At 55.1% G+C, this 21,042-nt stretch overlaps 2 protein-coding genes and 1 pseudogene across 2 annotated transcripts; 2 read left to right on the plus strand and 1 right to left on the minus strand.

Moving 5' to 3' along the window:
• The first annotated feature begins 3,842 nt into the window (after positions 1-3,842).
• Positions 3,843-6,191, plus strand: LOC118706040 (lymphocyte antigen 6G6e-like). The gene is made up of 4 exons (XM_036415163.1): positions 3,843-3,894; positions 4,893-5,015; positions 5,801-6,070; positions 6,187-6,191. Exons 1-4 carry the CDS (start codon positions 3,843-3,845, stop codon positions 6,189-6,191), a joined length of 450 nt encoding a protein of 149 aa, XP_036271056.1.
• Positions 6,192-7,909: 1,718 nt separating this feature from the next.
• On the minus strand, positions 7,910-10,817 carry LOC118706041 (lymphocyte antigen 6 complex locus protein G6f). Its single transcript, XM_036415164.2, has 7 exons — positions 10,694-10,817; positions 10,414-10,580; positions 9,621-10,053; positions 9,279-9,542; positions 8,355-8,510; positions 8,155-8,221; positions 7,910-8,020 (listed from the first exon to the last, which is right to left on the minus strand). Exons 1-7 carry the CDS (start codon positions 10,815-10,817, stop codon positions 7,996-7,998), a joined length of 1,236 nt encoding a protein of 411 aa, XP_036271057.1. The 3' UTR covers positions 7,910-7,995.
• Positions 10,818-12,288: 1,471 nt separating this feature from the next.
• LOC123651405 lies at positions 12,289-20,730 on the plus strand (annotated as a pseudogene).
• Positions 20,731-21,042: the final 312 nt, after the last annotated feature.

Raw genomic sequence — 21,042 nt, forward strand, 5'->3', positions numbered from 1 at the left:
CTATGAAATAACCTACCAGACCCAGCCGGCATGGTCAGCCGTTGAGCATCGATCTACGAACCAGGAGGCCACGGTTCATTCCCCGTCAGGCACATGCCGGAGTTGTGGGCTCCATCCCCAGTGTGGGGTGTGCAGGAGGCAGCCGATCAAGGGTTCTCATCATTGATGCTTCTATCTCTCCCTCCCTCTCCCTTTCTCTCTAAAATCAATAAAAATATTTTTTTAAAAGTAAAATAACTTACTTTCAAGGTCATGGAAGACAAAGACTCAGGACTGTCGCAGATTGGGGCGGTTAAAAAGACACGAGAGCCCAGGGCAATGTGGGCTTCTGGGATGCGCCCTGGGACTCTGGCTAAAGCAAGGGAGGCCTGCAGGCAGGCAGAAGCGCTGCACAGCGCCTTTGCTGGTTTTGATCATTGTACAGTTGGCCCGTGAACAATGAGGGTTTACACTACAGGTCACTTACATCAAGACCCCTCCCCCATAAGTATACAGTTGGTCCTCCTCTTCCGGGTTCCACATCTGCAGATCCAGCCAACTGCGGACTGAAAACAGGGCCGACTATGCGTTGTTCCATGCCATTTTATTATTTATTTTATTTTTGATGCCATTTTCTGAAAGGGACTTGAGCGTGGGGGGTTTTGGTATCGGCAAGGGGGTGGGGATTGTGTTCTGGAAACAATCCCCCTCAGATACCAAGGGACACTGGTACGTTTTGGGGGAGTCACAAGTTATACAGACTTTGAGCCGATGTGACACCGCTGACTCTGCGCGTGCCAGGGCAGCTGTACTCGGCCACGTGAGCTGTGCACTGGAGGAAGCAGGGGAAGGGTACACAGGCATTCTCTGTGCCATTTTTACAACTTTTTTGTCAATCTAAAATTATTTCAGATAAAAAATGTAAGCACACACCCCTCCCTGCTCCTCAGCTGATGCTGGAAAGTTGAATTTTTGTTTAATATTTGGTCCTTGCTCTCAAGGGACTGAGGTGTTTTGTTTTTTTATCTTACTTAATAACAGATAAACATGTAAACTGACACTACCTCTGCTATGCCCACAGCCAATCAGAATGAGTATGCAAAATAACCCAACAAAGATGGTGAGTTAATTTGCATATGCAGGCATAGAGCAGCCAGGAGGGTTGGGATGCCTGTGATGAGGGGGAGGGGCGGGGGCAGGGGGGGGAACGGGAGCGGTGCTCCCGACAGAGGTGAGGACTTGCCTGCTCCCAGGCAGCTGGGAGTGAAGCCAGGGGAAGAAAGGCCTAATCTTTTTCTCTTTTTTTTTTAAAGAATATTTTATTGATTTTTTACAGAGAAGAAGAGAGAGGGATAGAGAGTCAGAAACATCGATGAGAGAGAAACATCCATCAGCTGCCTCTTGCACACACCCCCACTGGGGTTGTGTCCGCAACCAAGGTACATGCCCTTGACCGGAATTGAACCTGAGATCCTTCAGTCCACAGGCTGACGTTCTATCCACTGAGCCAAACCAGTTAGGTCAGGAAGGCCTATTCCTGCACAAATATCATGCAACAGGCCTTTAGTTGCACATAACGACCGATCAACAGGCTGTGTGTGCAGAAGGCATGGGTGAGCGGGGACTTGCAGCATCGGGGACTTGGGTCACGCCGTCACACTCCATCACCAGGAGGCCTGGGGCCCGGCAAAGGCCTCTGCACGCCAAGGCCTGGGGGTCCCAGAGCCCCATGCGGCACAAAGGCAGGACCCCTGGCTCTGGCCTACCTCCTTGGGGCAATCCATCAAGGGTCCCTGGATGGGTGGGCGGGACCTACCTCTTTGGGGCAATTGATGGTGGGGCTCCCACACTGTGACAGGCACAGGCTAGGCTGTGGCACCCCCTGCCCTGAGTGCACAAATTTTGTGTACTGGGCCATATGTATTGACCCCCAAGTATATATATTGACTTTTTGAGGGATAGAGAGTTAGAAACATCGATGAGAGAGAAACATCGATCAGCTGCCTCCTGCACAGCCCCCACTGGGGATGTGCCCGCAGCCAAGGTACATGCCCTTGACCGGAATCAAACCCGGGACCCTTGAGTTCGCAGACCGACGCTCTAACACTGAGCCACACTGAGGTTTCTAACCGTGTGAGTGAGTGGGCCTATGAGATTCTGGAGGGCAACGAGGGGCAGGTGGGACACACGGACAGCAGACAGAGGTCCTGAGGGGCCCAGACTCAGCCTGACCCTGGAAGGTCTGCAAGCAGGAAAGCACGGGGCGGGGGTGGGGTGGGGGCGGGGGAGAGACAGGACTCACAGTTCACGGACAGCTTGCTCTGCCTGGGCTCGTTGGGGTTTGCCAGCGCCATGCGCAGGGGGCCCTCGCCCCAGCCGGTCACGGCTCGGCTCTGCCAGGGGCACTGCAGTCGAGAGGAGGCCTGGACCTGGCAGAGGGCGACCCGCCTGTGCAGCAGGGGCCTTGGCTGCCTTCTCACCCGGGCAGCCCCACAAGGGGGCATGTGTCTGCCCGGGTCAGCGCGCCTTCCCGCCCACGGCCCACGCCCGCCTGCCCTGGGCTGTGGAGGCGGTGAAGGGCGCCGGGTCCCTCAGCGGGCACCGGCACCCAAGCGGCAGCCAGCAGGCTGAGTGTGGGGGAGAGACGAAAGCCCAGTGGTCTTTGTTGGGAAAGAAGTGCTTTTTCACAAAAACGTGTTAGGCTTCCATGGAGTGGGTCATTGTTTTAATTTTTAGGGAAGCTATTTAAAATGTTCTGTTCTGATTTCTAAGAGTAAATGTTACTATAGCTCACTAAGAAGGCTCTTGGGGTCTTCAGTAACCTTTGAGAGCTGAAGGGGGCCTGAGACAGGAGAGCCCCAGTTCCAATGCCCCAACACCCCAATCCTGCTGCTCTGAGCAGAGCAGCACCTCCACGCCTGCCCCACCCAGTCCTGTCCTGAGACAGTCCCGCCCGAGTCTGCAGATGGCTGTCCCCTGCCCGGTCTCTCAAACCCCTGTCTCCCCGACTCCGCCCCTGCCCAAACCCTGTCCCCCTCCCTGGTCTTTCTGGCCCCCGCACTGACCTACCGCGTGGAAACACACCAGGCCTCTGACCTCACACGCTGCTCAGGCGGTAAAGCCGGGAGAGATCGTACGGGAAGGGATGTTGGGCGTGAAGGGACCTGCGTTGAGTGGGGCCCTCCCTTAAGCAGCTGGGTTTGTGTTGGTGGTGGAAGGAGGTTGTTGATCCCACACTTAAACGGATCTGGGCCAAAACCGGTTTGGCTCAGTGGATAGAGCATTGGCCTGTGGACCGAAAGGTCCCCGGTTCGATTCCGGTCAAAGGCATGTACCTTGGTTGCAGGCACATCCCCAGTAGGGGGTGTGCAAGGGGCAGCTGACTGATGCTTCTCTCTCATCGATGTTTCTAACTCTCTATCCCTCTCTCTTCCTCTCTGTAAAAATTCAATAAAATATATTTTTTAAAAAACAAAAACAACCAGATCTGGGCCACGGCTGTTTGTAGGGTGACCCAGAGCATTAATGCCCAGAAGGGGAAAGAGGAAGCTGAGACCAGGAGAAGAGCTGAGAGACAGCTTTCTAACACTCCTACAACTCTCCAACAGCTTCAGCAAGGGCGGGGAGCGGCGGGGAGTGGGCAGGGAGGGGCGGGGGGGGGGGGGGGAAGGTGTCAGACACTCCGGAGCTCAGAGTCCCTGAGAGAACAGGCTTCTCAGGGCGGGAGGTGTGGGTGCTCAGGCTGGGGAATGTGGCTGGTCCTCCCGCTCCCAGCCTAGGTGTGTTTGTTACTGGTCCCTCCCAGTGGCAGATGCTCCTGCCCTCGGCCTGGGGCACTCAGCTGCAGTCACATTCGCCCAGCCATGGGCCCCTCCAGCGCCGCCCTCTGCATCCTGATCTTCGGTGGGGCGCTGGGTAAGGGAAGGCTGGGGGTCCGCTGGGGCAGGGGGGGAGCAGCAGGGCAGGTTCACGGAAAAGCCTGAGGCTGGGAGGTCTGAGAGAGCCAAGGAGAGGTTAGGAGCGTTAGAAAGGGGCTGCCCAGCCCTCGGAAGGCACGGAAGCCTCTTCCCTGCCGCCTGTCTCCCGCCGTCTCACCTCTTGCTTCTTCGCCGGCTCCTTGGTGAAGGCAGTTCCAGTGTTCTCACCTCTTTGGCACCGTCGCTAATCTACGGCCGCCTCCCACCTGGCGCCTGTCATTCTCTCCGTTCATCTGGCTCTCTCGGCTTCTGTTCACGTCTGTGTCTATCTCTTTCCCCGTCTCCTGCCCGGGCTGTGTCTCCTTCCCCACTTCTGTGGCCCTCCTGCCCCTTCAGCGCTTCCCTCTCCTACTCGCGGCCCTCACTCCGGGGGGGCCCTCACTCCGGGGGGAGCCCTCACTCCGGGGCCCTCACTGCGGGGCCCTCACTCCGGGGTCCTCACTCCGGGGGGGCCCTCACTCCGGGGCCCTCACTCCGGGGGGAGCCCTCACTCCTGGGGGGGCCCTCACTCCAGGGGGGGCCCTCACTCCGGGGCCCTCACTCTGGGGGGAGCCCTCACTCCGGGGCCCTCACTCCGGGGGGACCCTCACTCCAGGGGGGGCCCTCACTCCGGGGCCCTCACTCTGGGGGGAGCCCTCACTCCGGGGGGAGCCCTCACTCCGGGGCCCTCACTCCGGGGCCCTCACTCCTGGGGGGGGGCCTCACTCCGGGGCCCTCACTGCGGGGCCCTCACTTGGGGGGCCCTCACTCTGGGGCCCTCACTTGGGGGGCCCTCACTCCGGGGCCCTCACTCCGGGGGGGCCCTCACTCCGGGGGGCCCTCACTCCGGGGCCCTCACTAGGGGGGCGGGCCCTCACTCGGGGGCCCGTCTGGGGTCCTGGCTCAGCCTCTTACATGCCTGTGCCTCTTCTCTGCCTCCTGGTCTCCTCCGGGCAGGTCTCCCGGCCCCAGCCCAGGGGCGGCTCCGCTGTTACACCTGCAGCTTCGCCAAACCCTGCTCCCCCGTTCCCACCGAGTGCCGGGACGATGAGGCTTGTGGCGTCAGCATCGGCACCTCAGGTAGGCTCCGTCCAACAGCCCTGCTCCCGGGGTTCCCCAGGCCCCCGTCCCTGCTGCCCTCCCTCCCCGTCCTGCCCTCCCTGCTGCCCTCCCTCCCCGTCCTGCCCTCCCTGCTGCCCTCCCTCCCCGTCCTGCCCTCCCTGCTGCCAGCCCTCCGTCCCTCCGTCCTGCCCTCCCTGCTGCCCTCCCTCCCCGTCCTGCCCTCCCTGCTGCCCTCCCTCCCCGTCCTGCCCTCCCTGCTGCCAGCCCTCCCTCCCCGTCCTGCCCTCCCTGCTGCCCTCCCTCCCCGTCCTGCCCTCCCTGCTGCCAGCCCTCCCTCCCCGTCCTGCCCTCCCTGCTGCCAGCCCTCCGTCCCTCCGTCCTGCCCTCCCTCCCCGTCCTGCCCTCCCTGCTGCCCTCCCTCCCCGTCCTGCCCTCCCTGCTGCCCTCCCTCCCCGTCCTGCCCTCCCTGCTGCCCTCCCTCCCCATCCTGCCCTCCCTGCTGCCCTCCCTCCCCGTCCTGCCCTCCCTGCTGCCCTCCCTCCCCGTCCTGCCCTCCCTGCTGCCCTCCCTCCCCGTCCTGCCCTCCCTGCTGCCAGCCCTCCGTCCTGCCCTCCCTCCTCCGTCCTGCCCTCCCTGCTGCCCTCCGTCCCTCCGTCCTGCCCTCCCTGCTGCCCTCCGTCCCTCCGTCCTGCCCTCCCTGCTGCCAGCCCTCCGTCCTGCCCTCCCTCCCCGTCCTGCCCTCCCTGCTGCCCGCCCTCCGTCCCTCCGCCGGCCAGCCTCAGCGGAGCCCCTGCCTCCCACAGAGCAGAGCCAGGTCATCCAGCGGAAAGGCTGCCTCCCCAGAGCCCAGTGCCCGCTGCCCGGCCAGGCCACCTACTGGTCTCGCTCCTACACGCTGCGGCACCACTGCTGCGAGCGGGCCCTGTGCAACGCGGCCCCGGCCCCCCAGCGGCCCGCCGGGCCCCTCGCGCCCACCCTGCTCCTCGCGGCCAGCCTCCCTGCGGGGCCACCTCCTCCACTCGCCTCCAGCCCGGCCCTCAGCCCAGGACGCGGCCGAGCACCCCGCGGGACAGGCAGGCCCGCTCCCTGGCCAAGGCCTCCGGGGAGCCCTCACTGCTCCCCCCTGCCCTGCCCAGAGCCCAGCCTCATGAGAATACTGTCCTGGGACTTCGTCTTTTCTGGCGCCCAGGCTGACGCCCTCCCCAGCCCAGGCCTCTGGCGGGGCAGGTGGTTGGTGGAGCTGTGGGTCCCAGGCCTGGACGGAGGGGCGTGCATGGAGAGGAGGCTGTCTTGCTAGGGAGGGTGCATTTGGTAGGTCAGGAACTTAGGAAGGAGGGCCCGGGGAATGATGGAGGGCAAATTTAATAAAGTGCTAAAGGGGCTGGTAACACCGCCGTGTGTGTGTGTGTGTGTGTGTGTGTGTGTGCATGTGTGCATGCGTGAGTGTGTGTGCATGTGTCTGTGTGCACGCGTGCATGTGCATGCGTGCATGTGTGTGTGTGTTTTCTCTAAAGCAAACTGTAGCTCTTGTGTGTGTGTGTGCATGTGTGTGTGTGTGTGTGTTTTCTCTAAGTAGGGGTGTCGAACTCAATCAGAGAAGGGGCCAAAATCTAAAATCCAGCCTAAATCGCGGGCCGAATGGTTTACTGAACAGTCATAAACTGTCATTGTGATGGAAACGCAGCGGAGTGCAGTGATGACAGCGCGGTGCGGGCCACATTGCAAGGCCTGGCAGGACGGATTTGGCCCGCGGGCCTTGTGTTTGACACATGTGCTCTAAAGCAAACTGTAGCTCTTGGTGGTTGTGCTGGGCTGAAACCCGAACTCTGTCACCTGTTCTCTGCCACTCGAGCCTCCTTCTGCCGACAGACAGCTGAGGCCACGCAGAGGGGCGGCCTCAGGCCAGACGCCCAGGAAGCCTGTCCCAGCCGCCGGCTCCAGCAGGCAGTGCCGCGCTGGAGGAGCTGCCTGTGCGGGTGCCGGGAGCCCGCTCACCTGCCTGACCGCGGACGAGCTGGAGCGTCCCTGCCCGCTCACCAGCCCACACCGGGCGCCTCTCCCACGGACACGCCTGCCCAGGGAGATAGTGTGTGACTCTGGGATCCCGGATGTCAGGGTGACATAGCGGCTCGCCACTCCGGATGCCACGATGGAGTGCCCAGGATAAGGAGGGTGGCGGGCGAGCATGGGCCCCATATGGACCGGCTCCTCCCCTTCCATCTGAGGGCGTCTGGGGTCTGAGTGAAGGTGCTGTTCTCTCAGGCTCCTCTGCTTCGTGGCGATGGAGCTGCCGGCTTCATTCAGAGGCAGCTTGCGGCCCCTCCCCATCTCCCTGCCTCAGGCCTCCTGCCGTGGCTCCCATTTCCCTGCCTCTGACAGGCTCACCTGGATCTGACTTGAGTCTCCGCCCTTCTCTCCTCCTCAGTTCCCCCCATTTGCCCTCCGGCTCAAGGCCCTGGGTTCCTCTGTCTTCTCTCTGCCCACCCTCCCTCCTCACCCCTGCCAGCTGCACTGCCAGCTGCACCAGGCTCCCCGAGCCCCATGCCTGTGGTTCAGGGCCACTCTCCACTGGCTGCTACAGATAGAAGACCACACTTTTTCTTGCTTTTCTTTTCTTTTTTTAAAATATATTTTATTGATTTTTTTACAGAGAGGAAGGGAGAGTTAGAGATAGAGAATTAGGAACATCAATGAGAGAGGAACATCAACCAGCTGCCTCCTGTACAACCCCACATGCAACCAAGGTACGTGCCCTTGACCGGAATCGAACCTGGGACCTTTCAGTCCTCAGGCCGACGCTCTATCCACCGAGCCAAACCGGTTTCGGCAGACCACACTTTTTCAAAGGTGACATCACAAAATAATGACTCTCCTTTCCTCCCGCCGCCCCCAACGCGCACAGCTGGCCGGGGAGACCCGCCCTCCTGCCGAGGGCTCAGGGGACTGGGCGGTGCCACGTGGCCAGGAGCGGCGGGCACTCTCCAGCAGGTGCCCGAGATCATCTGGCCGCGGGGGCAGGTGGGCTGTGGGTTTTGTGAAACAGAAAGACAGGTAAGGACACTTCCATCCCTGGCCCTCAGGAACAGGACTCAGTGTGTGTGTGTGTGTGTGTGCCCCCGCCCTCGGGACTGAAGCCGCGGCCCTCGCCGTTCCTCACCTCAGACGGGCCAGGTGGATGTTCTCATAGACCTGGATTTCAGGTTTGAACTGAGGAACCGAGGCCTCTGGGGAGAAGGAGCCGCAGGGAGTGAGGCCGGCAGTCACCGAGAGCCCAGAGCTGAGTCCCCTCCCCCGGAGAAGATGGGGCCCAAAGGCAGTGCTCTCTGCTTCCCTGTGCGGGCAGGTGGGGCCCCTCACCTCTGCACGGAGCCCCCTGGGCCCGCCGCCTCCAGAGCACGATGCTGAGGACCAGGATGGCGCAGGCCTGGCCCGCGGCGAACAGCAGCGTCAGGAGCCAGCGCACGTCCCAGGCCTCGGAAGGGGCACAGAGGGCAGGGGAGGCATCCGTGGGGGCTGCATAGGGAAGACGATAAGGCGGTGAGGGGTCTGTCCCGCGCCCCAAAGAGAGGCTCCCCTCAGCGACTGGTGGGCTCTCCCAAAAGAGGACTTCCTGTTTCCTGTCCCCGGGTCCCCCACTTCGCCCCTTTCTAGGTCGCTCACCCCACCCCGTGAGCCAGCATGGGCGGGAATGGCACCGCCTCCCACACCCAGCCACACGGACAGCGACTCCATCGGACAGCCGTCCTGCATCCCTCCTTCCAGTCACTCACGCCCGCCCGCCCGCCCGCCCGCCCGCGGTGCGCGGGTGCAGGGGCAGAAAGGCCAGCGTTGGCCTTTGCCGATGGAAATGGGGGCCATGCTCCTCCCTCTGCTTGTGAAGGGGTTATCCCCACCCAATGGCATCCTTTCTTTGGATAAGGGACGTTCTCTGGTAAAACAATCCTGTTTCTCTCCTGCCTTTCCTATCAATGGGCCATTATACCATCAGCGCATACGTCTTTTCTATTTCTCCCTCTCCGCTACGGGAGATTTCACACAAAGCACAGGCTAGCTGATTCTAAACAACTCCACAGAATGCTCCTCCTCCCGCTTGGCTAGTGTCTGTTCCAGAAAGCCGGCGTAAGCAGCCCCTCCTCTGTCACAGGTTCAGGAGAAAGAGCCTCCTCCCCAGCGTGGTCCGCGCCACCGCCCCGCCCTCCTGCCCGCCTCCCTCCTCCTCCCCTGGCCGTGGGGTGGGGTGCCGGAAGCAGCCCCCTCCCAGACCCCGTCCCGGCCCGTTACCTGCCAGGCTGAAGCTGAGCCCCTTGTGCTGAGGCACGACGCAGCGGACGAGCCTTGGCCTGCGGGCCCTGGCCTCAGGAAGCCCCTCCCCAGGACACACCAAGAGCAGGGCAGCCCCATCGCCCCAGAAGGCCTGCACATGGCCCCTCACGGGACCCTTCCCCTCCAGCCAGGCCACAGAGTCCAGGCGCCTGGCGGGGACCACAGCGCACAGAAGGACAGAGCAGGGGGCTCCGTCTGCAGCCTTTGCAGATAACTGGGATCCTGTGGGAGAGAGGGCCCCTCAGTTCCTTGCTCAGGCTCCCCCTTCTCCCGGTGGCCGTGGTCTCATGCCCCACTCACCTTTGAGCACGGAGACATCATACACCCTCCAGTTCTGGTATCTGTGGTGCTGCCCCAGCACCGCGCACCAGTACCGCCCGGCGTCTCCCTCCTTGGCCCCTTCCAGCCACAGAGAGTAGTTCCCCAGCAGTTTGAGCCTGGATTCCCTTCCAGGCCTCCCAGGGCCTGGGGCTCGGGCCACCAGGGTGGTGGAGGAGCCTGTGGCGGGGCTGTGGAACCAGGACAGGACTTCGTCCCCGTGCAGGGTGGGCGGCGCGGGACATGGCAGCTCCACTGCTTCCCCCGAGGCCACATAGAGGGCCTGGATGTCGTCTGTAGGGAGGGGCTTGTGTGAGGCCAGATACCCCCATGAGATCAACCCCCCACCCCCGCCCCAACTCAACCTCCAACCCCTGGCTTCCTTCCTTTCTGAGGCCTCCCAGCACTGGTCCGGCTACAAGCACACTTCTCACGGGACGGCTACAAAAACAGGTGGAGAGATGAGGGTAGTGCTTTCCTCCCCTCTCCCCAAACGAGTGAGGGAATCTGAGGGCAAGAGAGAAAAGGTGGGAATAGTTGGTAAACACCCGTATCTCTTCCTCATATTTCTCCTTTTCTGGAAGCGTTTACTCACCGATTCTTATTTTCTAAAGGAAACTGTACCTGATCTGCATCCTCAGGGTCTCTGAGTCCATCCCAGCATTAGAGACAGGGGGAGGTCAATTGGGGAAACTACCTTCTTGAATCCGATGCCTGCCCTGGGCCCCTAAGGAGAAATGGCGGCCTTGCAGGACCCCCGCCGCCTGCCTTTTACCTGCAGCAGCCTGCGGAGGCCCCCGGAGCAGGGGGAGGAGCAGGAGGAGGAGGAATGAGACCGCCATGGGAGAGCCTTCCAAGTTCTCTGGTGCCCCTGGAGGAAGCGGAGCCAGATAAAGGCCTGCACGCCCGCTCCGGGGGACAGGCTCCGGAGGGCATGGGAAGCTGGGGAGATAAAGCGTAGTTGCAAGCCTGCCTGTGGAAATGGCCACTGCCTCTCTGCCTGAGGGGAAAGACCCGGTCCCGGCCTCTCCAAAGGCAGCTCCTCGCCCTCTGACCCCGGCCCGCGGCTGAGGACTCAGAAGCCGCTCCACGCTGAGCCTGCGCGGGGAAGCCTTCCTCCTCCTCCACGCTGAGATGCCCGCCATGAGGAAGGAATTGAGTCTCCAGGGAGGTCTCCATGGACCCCAGTCGGTACCTCGGAAATTATTTAAACCGGCCTTCCTCGGGGCTGCCTGGCATGCCACAGACCGCCCCCCACAGCCTCTGAGGCACATTATTACTCACGGGGGAGAGTAGCAATGGCCTGGAAAATTCACTGGCTCGTCCCTTTGCCCCAGGCAGTGCTCTCAAGGCAGATCTTCAAGTGGCCTACAGTTCTTAAAGTCTACTTCTTTTCTTAATTTTATTTTTGTAAAATAGTCTATGTTAAGTCTGATCAAATAATTGAATCAATATCCCCTCCTCTGGGAACAGACCTTCAGACCGTTTCACAATGGACATTCCCTTTCGTTTAGACCACATTCACGTGCTAAGACCGTTATCTCTCCCCTCCAGAGTTCCCCAGGATCCAGACCCGCACAGAGAACTCTCCACCCAGAAACAGCCCGCCTAGAATCCTTTAAAAACCACTGGCTCCCCATCTTTGGGGGTGCTGGCATTATTTTGGGGCTCAACCCAGCTGGTCTCCAGATGACCTAATCCTATATAATAAAAGCCCAATATGCTAAGTGTCTGGTCATCTGGTCTTCTGTTCAACCAATCAAAGCATAATATGCTAATGATATGCTAAAGCTGCTCAACCACTCACTATGACATGCACTGACCACCAGGGGGCAGATGTTCTGATCAGTAGGTTAGCTTGCTGCTGGGGTCCGGCGGATCGGGACTGAGTGAGACGGGCCAGACACGCCCTGGAGCCCTCCTGTACCTCTCCCTGGCTGCCCAATCTCGTGCATCCCTTCCCAGCCCTGATCATGCACTGGTGGGGTTCCTCGGCCTGCCCTGTGCCCTCTTGCAATCCCAGACCCCTCAAGGGGTTCATATTGTTACAAAGGTTCCTCATTTCTTCCCCCCTCCAGACCCCTCAAGGGGGAACCACTGTCAGGTAGTTCCATCTATATAATGAAAGCCTAAGCCACCATATGGTGGAACTCCCGAATGACTGGTCACTGTGATGCACACTGACCGCCCAGGGGCAGACTCTCAACGCAGGAGCTGCCGCCTCGTGGTCAGTGCACTCCCAAAGTGGGAGCACTGCTCAGCCGGAAGCCAGGCTTACACTGGCAAGCACAGCAGCGGCCGTGGGAGCCTCTCACTCTTCTGCAGCAATGCTAAGGAGCGGAAAGCCAAGCAGTAAGGAGTGAGAAGGTGGGCGGTAAGGAGCACGGGGTCCTGGACTGTGAGAGGGTGCAGGCTGGGCTGAGAGACCCCCCCAAGTGTACGAATTTCATGCACTGGGCCTCTAGTCTATATATATATATATAAAAGTTTAAGCAACTGGATCATCAGTGGACCATCTGATAGCTATGAAGCACACTGACCACCATGGGGCAGACACTCAATGCAGGAGCTGCCCCCTAGTGGTCAGTGTGATCCCACAGTGGAGTGTACTCAGCTGACAGACAGGCACCAGAAGCCACTGCTCAGCTGCATGAGCCTCTCCAGCGGACACTCCCCCTGTGGCTCCTCCCCAACCACCTGCAGCTTCGCGCACTACTTTGTGCTGTGCAGGATCAGGGCAGCCAGCGGGCTAGAGCCTGATGAACTGGTGGGTAAGGCCGGGCTGTGGCAGTGCAGAGGTCGACTGATCTCTGCAGGCCAGGATAAGGGACCCCACTGGTGCACAAATCTGTGCACCGGGCCTCTAGTAAACTTATAATCCCTTACCAATTTGGCCTCATGAGTTCCTCCTCTCGTGACCCTAACAGTCCATGCATACCAAAGACTATATCTAATGCACAACTGTATAACTGTATAAATAAACTGTGGTATAGTTAGACAATGGACCATTTGATAGCAATGAGAATGCACCAACCATCATGATATGCAACCAGATTGAATCTCACAAACATGAGAGTAAAAGAAGTCACAAAATACACAAACAGGCAAAAGTAATCTAAGAAAATCAAGGTTGTGGTTACACTTTGTGGGGCGGTAGCGACTGCTAGTGACCTGCAGAGGGTCTTCTAGGTGGTAATGATGTGTCCTTGATATTGCTGCTGAGGCATGGATACATGCAATTGGTGCACTTTTCTGTGTGCATCAACTGTAATAAAAAGCTAAAGGATGGCCCTTGCCTGCTTGACTCAGAACATTGGCCTGTGGACTGAAGGGTCCCACGTTTGATTCTGTTCAAGGGCATCTACCTTGGTTTCAGGCTCACTCCCTGGCCCTGGTTGGGGCAGGTAAGGGAGGCAACCAATCGATATGTCTCTCTTACATTGGTGCTTCTCTCTATCTCTCCCCCTCCCTCCCACCGTCTCTAAAAGTCAATAGAAAAATATCCTCTGGTGAGGACTTAAAAAGCTAACAGGTATATATATATTATGTATGTGCTGGAGGCTAAGTCCAGTGGGTCATAATAGATATGAGAAGTCTCAAAAGGTTGAATGGACTCTTTCAGCAGGGCTGAAAAATCTGCATATTGTCACCTGCTGCTGGAACAGCCAAAGGCAATTCCCCTAACCTGATAATCCTTTACTGTTTACCAAACCATACCTTTGATATGTATTTTTGCTGTGCTACAGGGGAAAATGTGTTAATAAAAAGGATATGGTCTAGAGATTCAGAGAGCCCACTTCACTAGAAAGTGGAGCCTCTCCTGGTTCCCCCATGCCTTCCAAATTTATATTTCTAGTTTCTCTACTCATTTATGTGCAGCCCTTCTCCAGATTCCTGAACCCTTAATGCTGGAAGACCCTAGCATTTATGGTGCCTGAGACAAGGACGTCTGGAGAAGAAGATTCGCCAGAGCAAATAAAAGAAGTTAATCACCTGTAAGTGTGGGTTCACCGGTAAATTTGGTGGGGACATCCACTGCATGTAAAGCTCACACCGGTTTTGGAAGTCGAGATCCAAAGAGGGAAAGGACGTCTTTTTTTTTTTTTTTTTTTTTTTTTTAATCAATCTTTATTGTTCATATTGTTACAAAGGTTCTTCATTTCTTCCCCCCTCCACCAGGTTCCCACCCTACCCTCCGCCCCCTACCCATCCCCCATTGTCCTCATTTATAGGTGCACAGTTTATGTTCAGTCTCTTCCTCCCTCCCTTTCCCCGATAGTAAATCCCTTTTCAGATAGTAAATCTGTTACTTAGCATTTTCTCATATCAATAATACCACCACATGCCCAATGATACATTTCACACAAAAGACATTTCCCAATAGGTCAACCAGCCTCATCCAGGCCCCACCCAAGGCACTCACAGATCAAAACCCCAGCCCTATACTAACTCAACACATCCAGATCTAAGCCTTCATCACTTGATTCAGCAGACCCTCAAGTTCCCCCAAAAGTTTCCAGCCATGTCTGAGAGGCCGCCGTGGGGCAGGGGCAGGCGAGAAGCGAGCTGTTCCGGGCCTGGCTGCTTCGGGCCTGGCCTCTGTTGCTCTGGTTCATTCCACAACCAGCTGCTCCGGGTCTGGTCACCGCCGCTCCCGACCTAGTTGCTCTGGACCTGGCTGCTGTTGCTCCGGGCCTGGCCGCACCCGACCTGGCTGCTCCGGGCCTGGCCGCTCCCAACCTGGCAGCCGCTGCTCCGGGCCTGGCCGCACCAGACCCGGCTGCTCCGGGCCTGGCCGCTCCCAGCCTGGCAGCCGCTGCTCCGGGCCTGGCCGCACCAGACCCGGCTGCTCCGGGCCTGGCCGCTCCCAGCCTGGCAGCTGCTGCTCCGGGCCTGGCCACACCAGACCCGGCTGCCCTGGGCCCGGCCGCTCCGAGTCTGGCCGCTCCCAGCCTGGATGCTCTGGGCTTGGCTACTGCTCTTCTGGACCTGGCTGCTCCCAACCCGGCTGCTCTGGGCCCGGCTTCTCCGGGTCCGGCCACTCCGGGTCTGGGTGTTCCTGGACTGGCCACCCTGGGCTTGGCTGCCTCCGCCCCAGGTCTGGCTGCTCCAGTGCTGGCTGTTGTTGCTCTGGTTCTGGCTGCTGCTGCTCTGGGGCCTGGCCGTTGCTGCTCCGGGCCCGGTTGCCATTGCTTTGTGCCTGGGCACTCTAGGCCTGGCCGCCGCTGTTCCAACATTCTGTCCTTTTTTTTTTTTAACGCATTTATGTTGCAATGTTGGCTGGTGAGTTGAGTTCTGACTTAGTCTTTGATTTTTCAAGATCTTCTTTGTATTCTTTCTTAAGTAATTTTACTATCTTTTGCTCTCACTTGATTTCTTCACATTGAGAACTTTGGTTTCTTCCTCCTTGTCCTGGGAGCTCAGCAGGTTGGCCTGTGGCACCCCTTTGTTCTCCGCGGGCTCCCGCACTGCTCCAGCCTGTTGCCGGGGTTGGCACCGCCCAGGAAGCAGCTCCCGGCCTTGGCTCCGTTGCCCGCGCTCAGAGGTCGATGGCTCGGGGGCACCCCCCACTGGGGGCCCCGTCGCCTGGCTCCCTGCCAGCGCCCGGCTGGCTGGTGTCCTGGCTGGTGTCCGGCAGGGGCTCCTGCTCCCTGTCGCATTCCTCCAGTCTGGAGCTTTTTTTTTTCCTCCTTCCCGCTCGGGGAGTCTAGGATCAGAGTCAACAGACTGTCCTCTGCGCGCAGTGCGCGCGACTCTGGGGGCTCCGCTTTTTGCCACTCCCCTGGGATTCCGCCTCACAGCCCTGTCTCCCCCTGCCCGAGCCTGGGTCCCCAGGGTCTGGTCCAGGACTGGGGTTCAGAGCAGTCCGGACTGAGGCTCAGCACTGCCGGAGGCTTTGTTTCTTCCGGCTAGGGTAATCCAGCATCAGAGTCAACATTCAGTCCTCTGTGCGCAAAGTGCGCGCGACTACGGGGGCCCTGCTTTTCGCTGCTCGCTTGGGATTCCGCCTCACAGCCCCGTCTCCTCTGCCGGAGCCTGGGTACCCAGGGTCTGGCTCATAACTGGGGGTCAGCGCTGCCGGTTTGGGGGTTTAGCCCAGGCTGGGGGTTTTATTTCCTTCCTGCTAGGGAACGCCAGGCAGCACCCAGCCCTCTCCTCCTCTCCGGCTGCGACCTCTCCGCGCACGCGTGCGTGCGGGCGCGCAGCATGTCTCCGTACCTTAGGCTTTTTTTCAGCTCCTTTGATTTTCCTTCTGGTTTTCTCTTTCCTTCTTGTTGTAGAATTTTCAGTCAGTCGACTACCTGTAGCTCTGGGCGATGTCCACTCTACATTTTAGTTGTATTCCATTGAAATTGTTGTGTGCTGCTGTGGTTAGGTGTCTACCCGAGCAGCCATCTTGGATCCTCTGACGAAAGGACGTCTTTTGTTTCAAGCCAGGCCATGTGGGGAAGAATTTGGTTAAAAGGCAAAATTATAAAGAACTTAAAACATCAAAAGTTACTTTTTCAAATCAGGCTCAAGGAAAGAATGCCATTGTCATATTTAACTATGTGGGTTCTTGTTCAAATTGTAAAATTCCTAAATCGTATTGGGGACCAAAAGTCTGTAAAAATTAAAAAGGCCCTGGATCCTCAACTTCAGGTGTCCAGAGGTTCAAAGGCAGCTAGAGAGGGTGGAGCTGTTAATCCTCTCACCAGGGAGTCTCTTTTGTTGTGGTGTAGATTTACTCAGAGTCCTTGGACGTGCTGCACAGGATTTTGCAGAAGACTGGAAGCTAACAGATGCTAGCTTGAGCAGGAACATGATTAAAGAACTAGCTTCCACTTCAGTCTTTAATTTCTTCAGATGACTCCATGCTGGCACCTCAGTCCCTTGCGTAGCCTTCAGTTTTCTTCTCCCACTTTGCTGTTGTCTGGGCAACTCTCAGTCCCTTTGGGTAAAGGGACACAGAAGCTTCTCTGAGTCCTTTGTGATGACGGACCTAACACTCTGGCACCCGAATTGGCTGCATTGCTCCTTCTTTCCTTTCATTTTGAACCCAGGGTTCAACCCCACAACACTCCGGGCCTGGCTGCTCTGGGCCTGGCTGCTGCTGCTTCGGGCCTGGATGCTCTGAGCCTGGCTGCTCTAGGCCTGGCTGCTCTGGGCCTGGCTGCTGCTGCTCTGGGCCTGGCTGCTGCTGCTCTGGGCCTGGCTGCTGCTGCTCCGGGCCTGGATGCTGTTCCAGGCCTGGATGCTCTGGATCTGGATGCTGCTCTGGGACTGGCTGCTTATATACTTTTTTAATGGTGAGAGTTGCTGCAGTGATTGCTACCATAGTCTCTCTCTCTCTCTCTTTTTTTTTTTTACAGAGAGGAAGGGAGAGAGATAGAGAGCCAGAAACATCGATGAGAGAGAAACATTGACCAGCCGCCTCCTGCACACCCCACACTGGGGATGTGCCTGCAACCAAGGTACATGCCCTTGACCGGAATCGAACCCGGGACCTTTCAGTTCGCAGACCGATGCTCTTCCACTGAGCCAAACCAGTTTCGGCTAGAGTAAAATATTTTATATGGTCTAATTAAAAAAGAGGATTAGCCGAAACCGGTTTGGCTCAATGGATAGAGTGTTGGACTGCGGACTGAAAGGTCCCGGGTTCGATTCCGGTCAAGGGCATGTACCTTGGTTGCGGGCACATCCTCAGTAGGGGGCGTGCAAGAGGCAGCTGATCGATGATTCTCTCTCATCGATGTTTCTAACTCTCTATCCCTCTCCCTCTCTATAAAAAAATCAATAAAATATATTAACAAAAAAAGAGGATTAATTCTGTGGTCTCAACCAAATTTTTAATATAAAAAACAGTTTAAATTTACTTAATATCTTTTAGAATAATTATAAAAAGTACATAATATAATCTTTAGAAATATAAATATATATATTTGATGGTCTTTCCTAGTTAAATTTCAAGAGTTTAACCAAGAGATGGCTTTTGAAGTATTCCAAGGGCCCTGGAGTGACTCAAGAATTTATTCTCTCTTCTTAAAAGAAATATTTTTTTAATTAGGCCAATTCTATATAATTGAAATCACATGGAAAACTTTATCAAATACAAATTAATAAATATATTTTATTTATATACATATATTTTAAATATTATAAAGTTTTAACCTCTAAGGGATGGCAATCAAAGTTGCTAAGTATTTCTTAAGTAAAGTCAGATCATTCAGCAGTGAAATTTTAAATATATTTTATTGATTTTGTACAGAGAGGAAGGGAGAGAGATAGCAAGTTAGAAACATCGATGAGAGAGAGTCATCGATCAGCTGCCTCTTGCACACCCCCTACTGGGGATGTGCCTGCAACCAAGGTACATGCCCTAATCAGAATCGAACCCGGGACCCTTCAGTCCCCAAGCCTACGCTCTATCCACTGAGCCAAACCGGTTTCGGCTCAGCAGTGAAATTTTAAAAGACAAAAAGCCCTGGCGGCCTGCACTTCAGATAGGCTGGGGGGATGGGACGTCATCTGTACTTCATAGCTCAAATGCATAAATGTGCTTACTTTACTTTTTCTATAAAGATGCCTACTTTAGCCCTAAGCGGTTGGGCTCAGTGGATAGAGTGTCAACCTGTGGACTCAAAAGTCCCAGGTTCGATTCTGGCCAAGGGCATGTACCTTGGTTGCAGGCACATACCCAATAGGGAGTGTGCAGGAGGCAACTGATCAATGTTTCTAACTCTCTATCCCTCTCCCTTCCTCTCTGTAAAAAGTCAATAAAATATATTTTTAAAAAGATGCCTACTTTAGTTATTTAATAAATTAGTTTTTAAATATATAATCAAGGTCTCATATAATCTCAGTTATATGATAAACAAATATTTTTATAAATAGTTGGATTCTAGTAAAGTCCTCTGAAATAGTTTCTGAGACCTCTCATAATCCCTCTGTATATGCAAATGAGTACTAACCCAAAAGAATGCTGTTTAAAAGTAAATTTTAAGCTAAAGAAAAAAGAGAAATGTAAAAATTTTAAATTTCTTCCACTAATATTTACAGGGTAAACTGAAAGTTATTATTCAAGCATTAAATCTGATCATTAATAGTCACCATAAATAGAGTCATTTAAAATATAGGCATGGCAGTGTGAGCCAGCATCTGAAAAGTAACTATGTTTCTAACTATCCCTCTCAATTCCTCTCTATGTAAAATCAATAAAATATATATATTTTTTTAATTAAAAAAAGCTATCAAGACTGCATTGCAGGATTTCCAAAAGCCTTTAAAAAAATATATATATAATATATATATATATATATTGATATATTGATATATTGATATATATATAATTGATTTTTTACAGAGAGGAAGGGAGAGAGAGATAGAGAGCTAGAAACATCGATGAGAGAGAAACATCGACCAGCTGCCTCTTGCACACCCCCCACCGTGGATGTGCCCACAACCAATGTACATGCCCTTGATCAGAATCGAACTTGGGACCTTTCAGTCTGCAGACTGACGCTCTACCACTGAGCCAAACCGGCTTCAGCCCAAAAGCCCTTTGATATTATTTAAAACAAAAAAACTGGGGATAGTGGAGTAATCTCCTGTAAGTAAATTATATCAAACCTTAATTACTTAAATTTTTACTTTAATTTTTCCCCCCACTTGTAACACTGATGGGAAGACACACATGGTGTCAGAATAAGCCAAAGGAAAAATGGTTTTGGCAGAATGAAAAGATCCCTAGTCTAGTTTATAGAAAGGATTCCTTTATTAACCTTTGGTAAAAAAAAATATGCTTATATAGTCGAAACCGGTTTGGCTCAATGGATAGAACGTCGGACTGTGGTCTGAAAGGTCCCAGGTACGATTCCGGTCAAGGGCATGTACCTTGGTTGCCGGCACATTCCCAGTAGGGGATGTGCAAGAGGCGGCTGATCAATGTTTCTCTCTCATCGATATTTCTAACTCTCTATCCCTCTCTCTTCCTCTCTGTAAAAAAAAAAAAAAAAAAAAAAAAAAAAAAAAAAAATCAATAAAATATATATATTTTTTAAATGCTTATATAGCCGGGACCGGTTTGGCTCCGTGGATAGAGCGTCGGCCTGTGGACTGAAAGGTCCCAGGTTCGATTCTGGTCAAGGGCATGTACCTTGGTTGTGGGCGCATCCCCAGTAGGGGGTGTGCAAGAGGCAGCTGATCGATGATTCTCTCTCATCGATGTTTCTAACTCTAACTCTCTATCCCTCTCTCTTCCTCTCTGTGAAAAATCAATAAAATATATTTAAAAAAAATAAAAAAAATAAAAAAATAAAAATGCTTATATATTTCCAAAAAACTCCTCCAAGCCCATGTGGATTCCTGCAACAATGGAACCAAGAGAGGAATTAGCCAGACTACTCCAGCTACAGATGGCCCCAGACAACATGCTGAGGAGACAGAGGAGAAACAGTCCAGAGAAGGGGGATAGTGAAGACGCCTTGCTAGGAGTCAGCAGCTGTGCATTGTGGCAGGTTGCCCAGGACAAGTTGAAGAAGGTCGGACCTGCATTGCCATTGCTCACGGTTTATTCACCATCAAGAGCTGGAATACAATTGTTGTCATGTCACAGGGGACAGTGATTGGGAAGGGAACCCATAAAAACTATTGGGCAGAGTGTGCCGGCGCAGTGTGCTCTCCTCAGGAAGGTGGAAGACTGAAGACTATCAGAGTGCGGAAGAGACCACTTTTGTTGTTGACGAAGTGAGCAACATTGTGAAAGAGCCATAGAAAGTGCCATCGGCCGCAACGCCTATTGGCACAGCAAAGTCAACCAGTGGACCACAAATGTAGTAGAACAAACTTTAAGCCAACTCACCAAGCTGGGAAAACTGTTCAAATACATCGCAAATTATGCAGAAGAACGGTGCAGGACTACACACGGCGAGTTCTTGCTTCTGGGACAGCTCTACTGACAGGAGCTGCACTGTGCGATGGGAGACAAGACCATGCACCGCATGGCAAGCGCCTTCGGACTGTCCATCTGACTCACTCCTCATTGCCCCGGCTTTCTCCTGTCTCAGCTTTTCTGTCCGACCTCCTAACCACCAGCCATGAGTTCCTGAACAGCTTTCCCTGTTTTCTGCGGCACTGTCAACATGCAGAGAAAAACCCAAGGACGGCCTGTTCTGTGGTCACACACCCAGTCGCACGGATCCTCCGTCGGAACCTGGACTGCCATGTGTCCACACTCTGAATCTCTCTGTTCAAAGGTGCCAAACACTCAGCCTGCTAGTGTGAACCTTTCTCTACTCTGAAATCATTCAAACACACTTTTCTCCATACTTTGCATTTTTATTAGAATAAATAATTCCAATTGAAAAAACAAACAAACTATTGGCACTGATTGGAAAGGGGACTCAAAGAACTGTTGGTTCAGAAG

Source organism: Pipistrellus kuhlii, unplaced genomic scaffold (genome assembly GCF_014108245.1).
Source record: "Pipistrellus kuhlii isolate mPipKuh1 unplaced genomic scaffold, mPipKuh1.p scaffold_m20_p_5, whole genome shotgun sequence".
Classification (NCBI taxonomy): domain Eukaryota; kingdom Metazoa; phylum Chordata; class Mammalia; order Chiroptera; family Vespertilionidae; genus Pipistrellus; species Pipistrellus kuhlii.

Coding starts and splice junctions, on each gene's coding strand:
- LOC118706040 (XM_036415163.1), top strand. CDS start 3,843: ATGGGCCCCTCCAGCGCCGCCCTCTGCATCCTGATCTTCGGTGGGGCG. Junction 3,895..4,892: donor GATCTTCGGTGGGGCGCTGG/GTAAGGGAAGGC, acceptor TCCTCCGGGCAG/GTCTCCCGGCCCCAGCCCAG. Junction 5,016..5,800: donor CGTCAGCATCGGCACCTCAG/GTAGGCTCCGTC, acceptor TGCCTCCCACAG/AGCAGAGCCAGGTCATCCAG.
- LOC118706041 (XM_036415164.2), bottom strand. CDS start 10,817: ATGGAGACCTCCCTGGAGACTCAATTCCTTCCTCATGGCGGGCATCTC. Junction 10,581..10,693: donor GTCCTCAGCCGCGGGCCGGG/GTCAGAGGGCGA, acceptor TTATCTCCCCAG/CTTCCCATGCCCTCCGGAGC. Junction 8,511..9,278: donor GCTCAGCTTCAGCCTGGCAG/GTAACGGGCCGG, acceptor TTCCCTATGCAG/CCCCCACGGATGCCTCCCCT.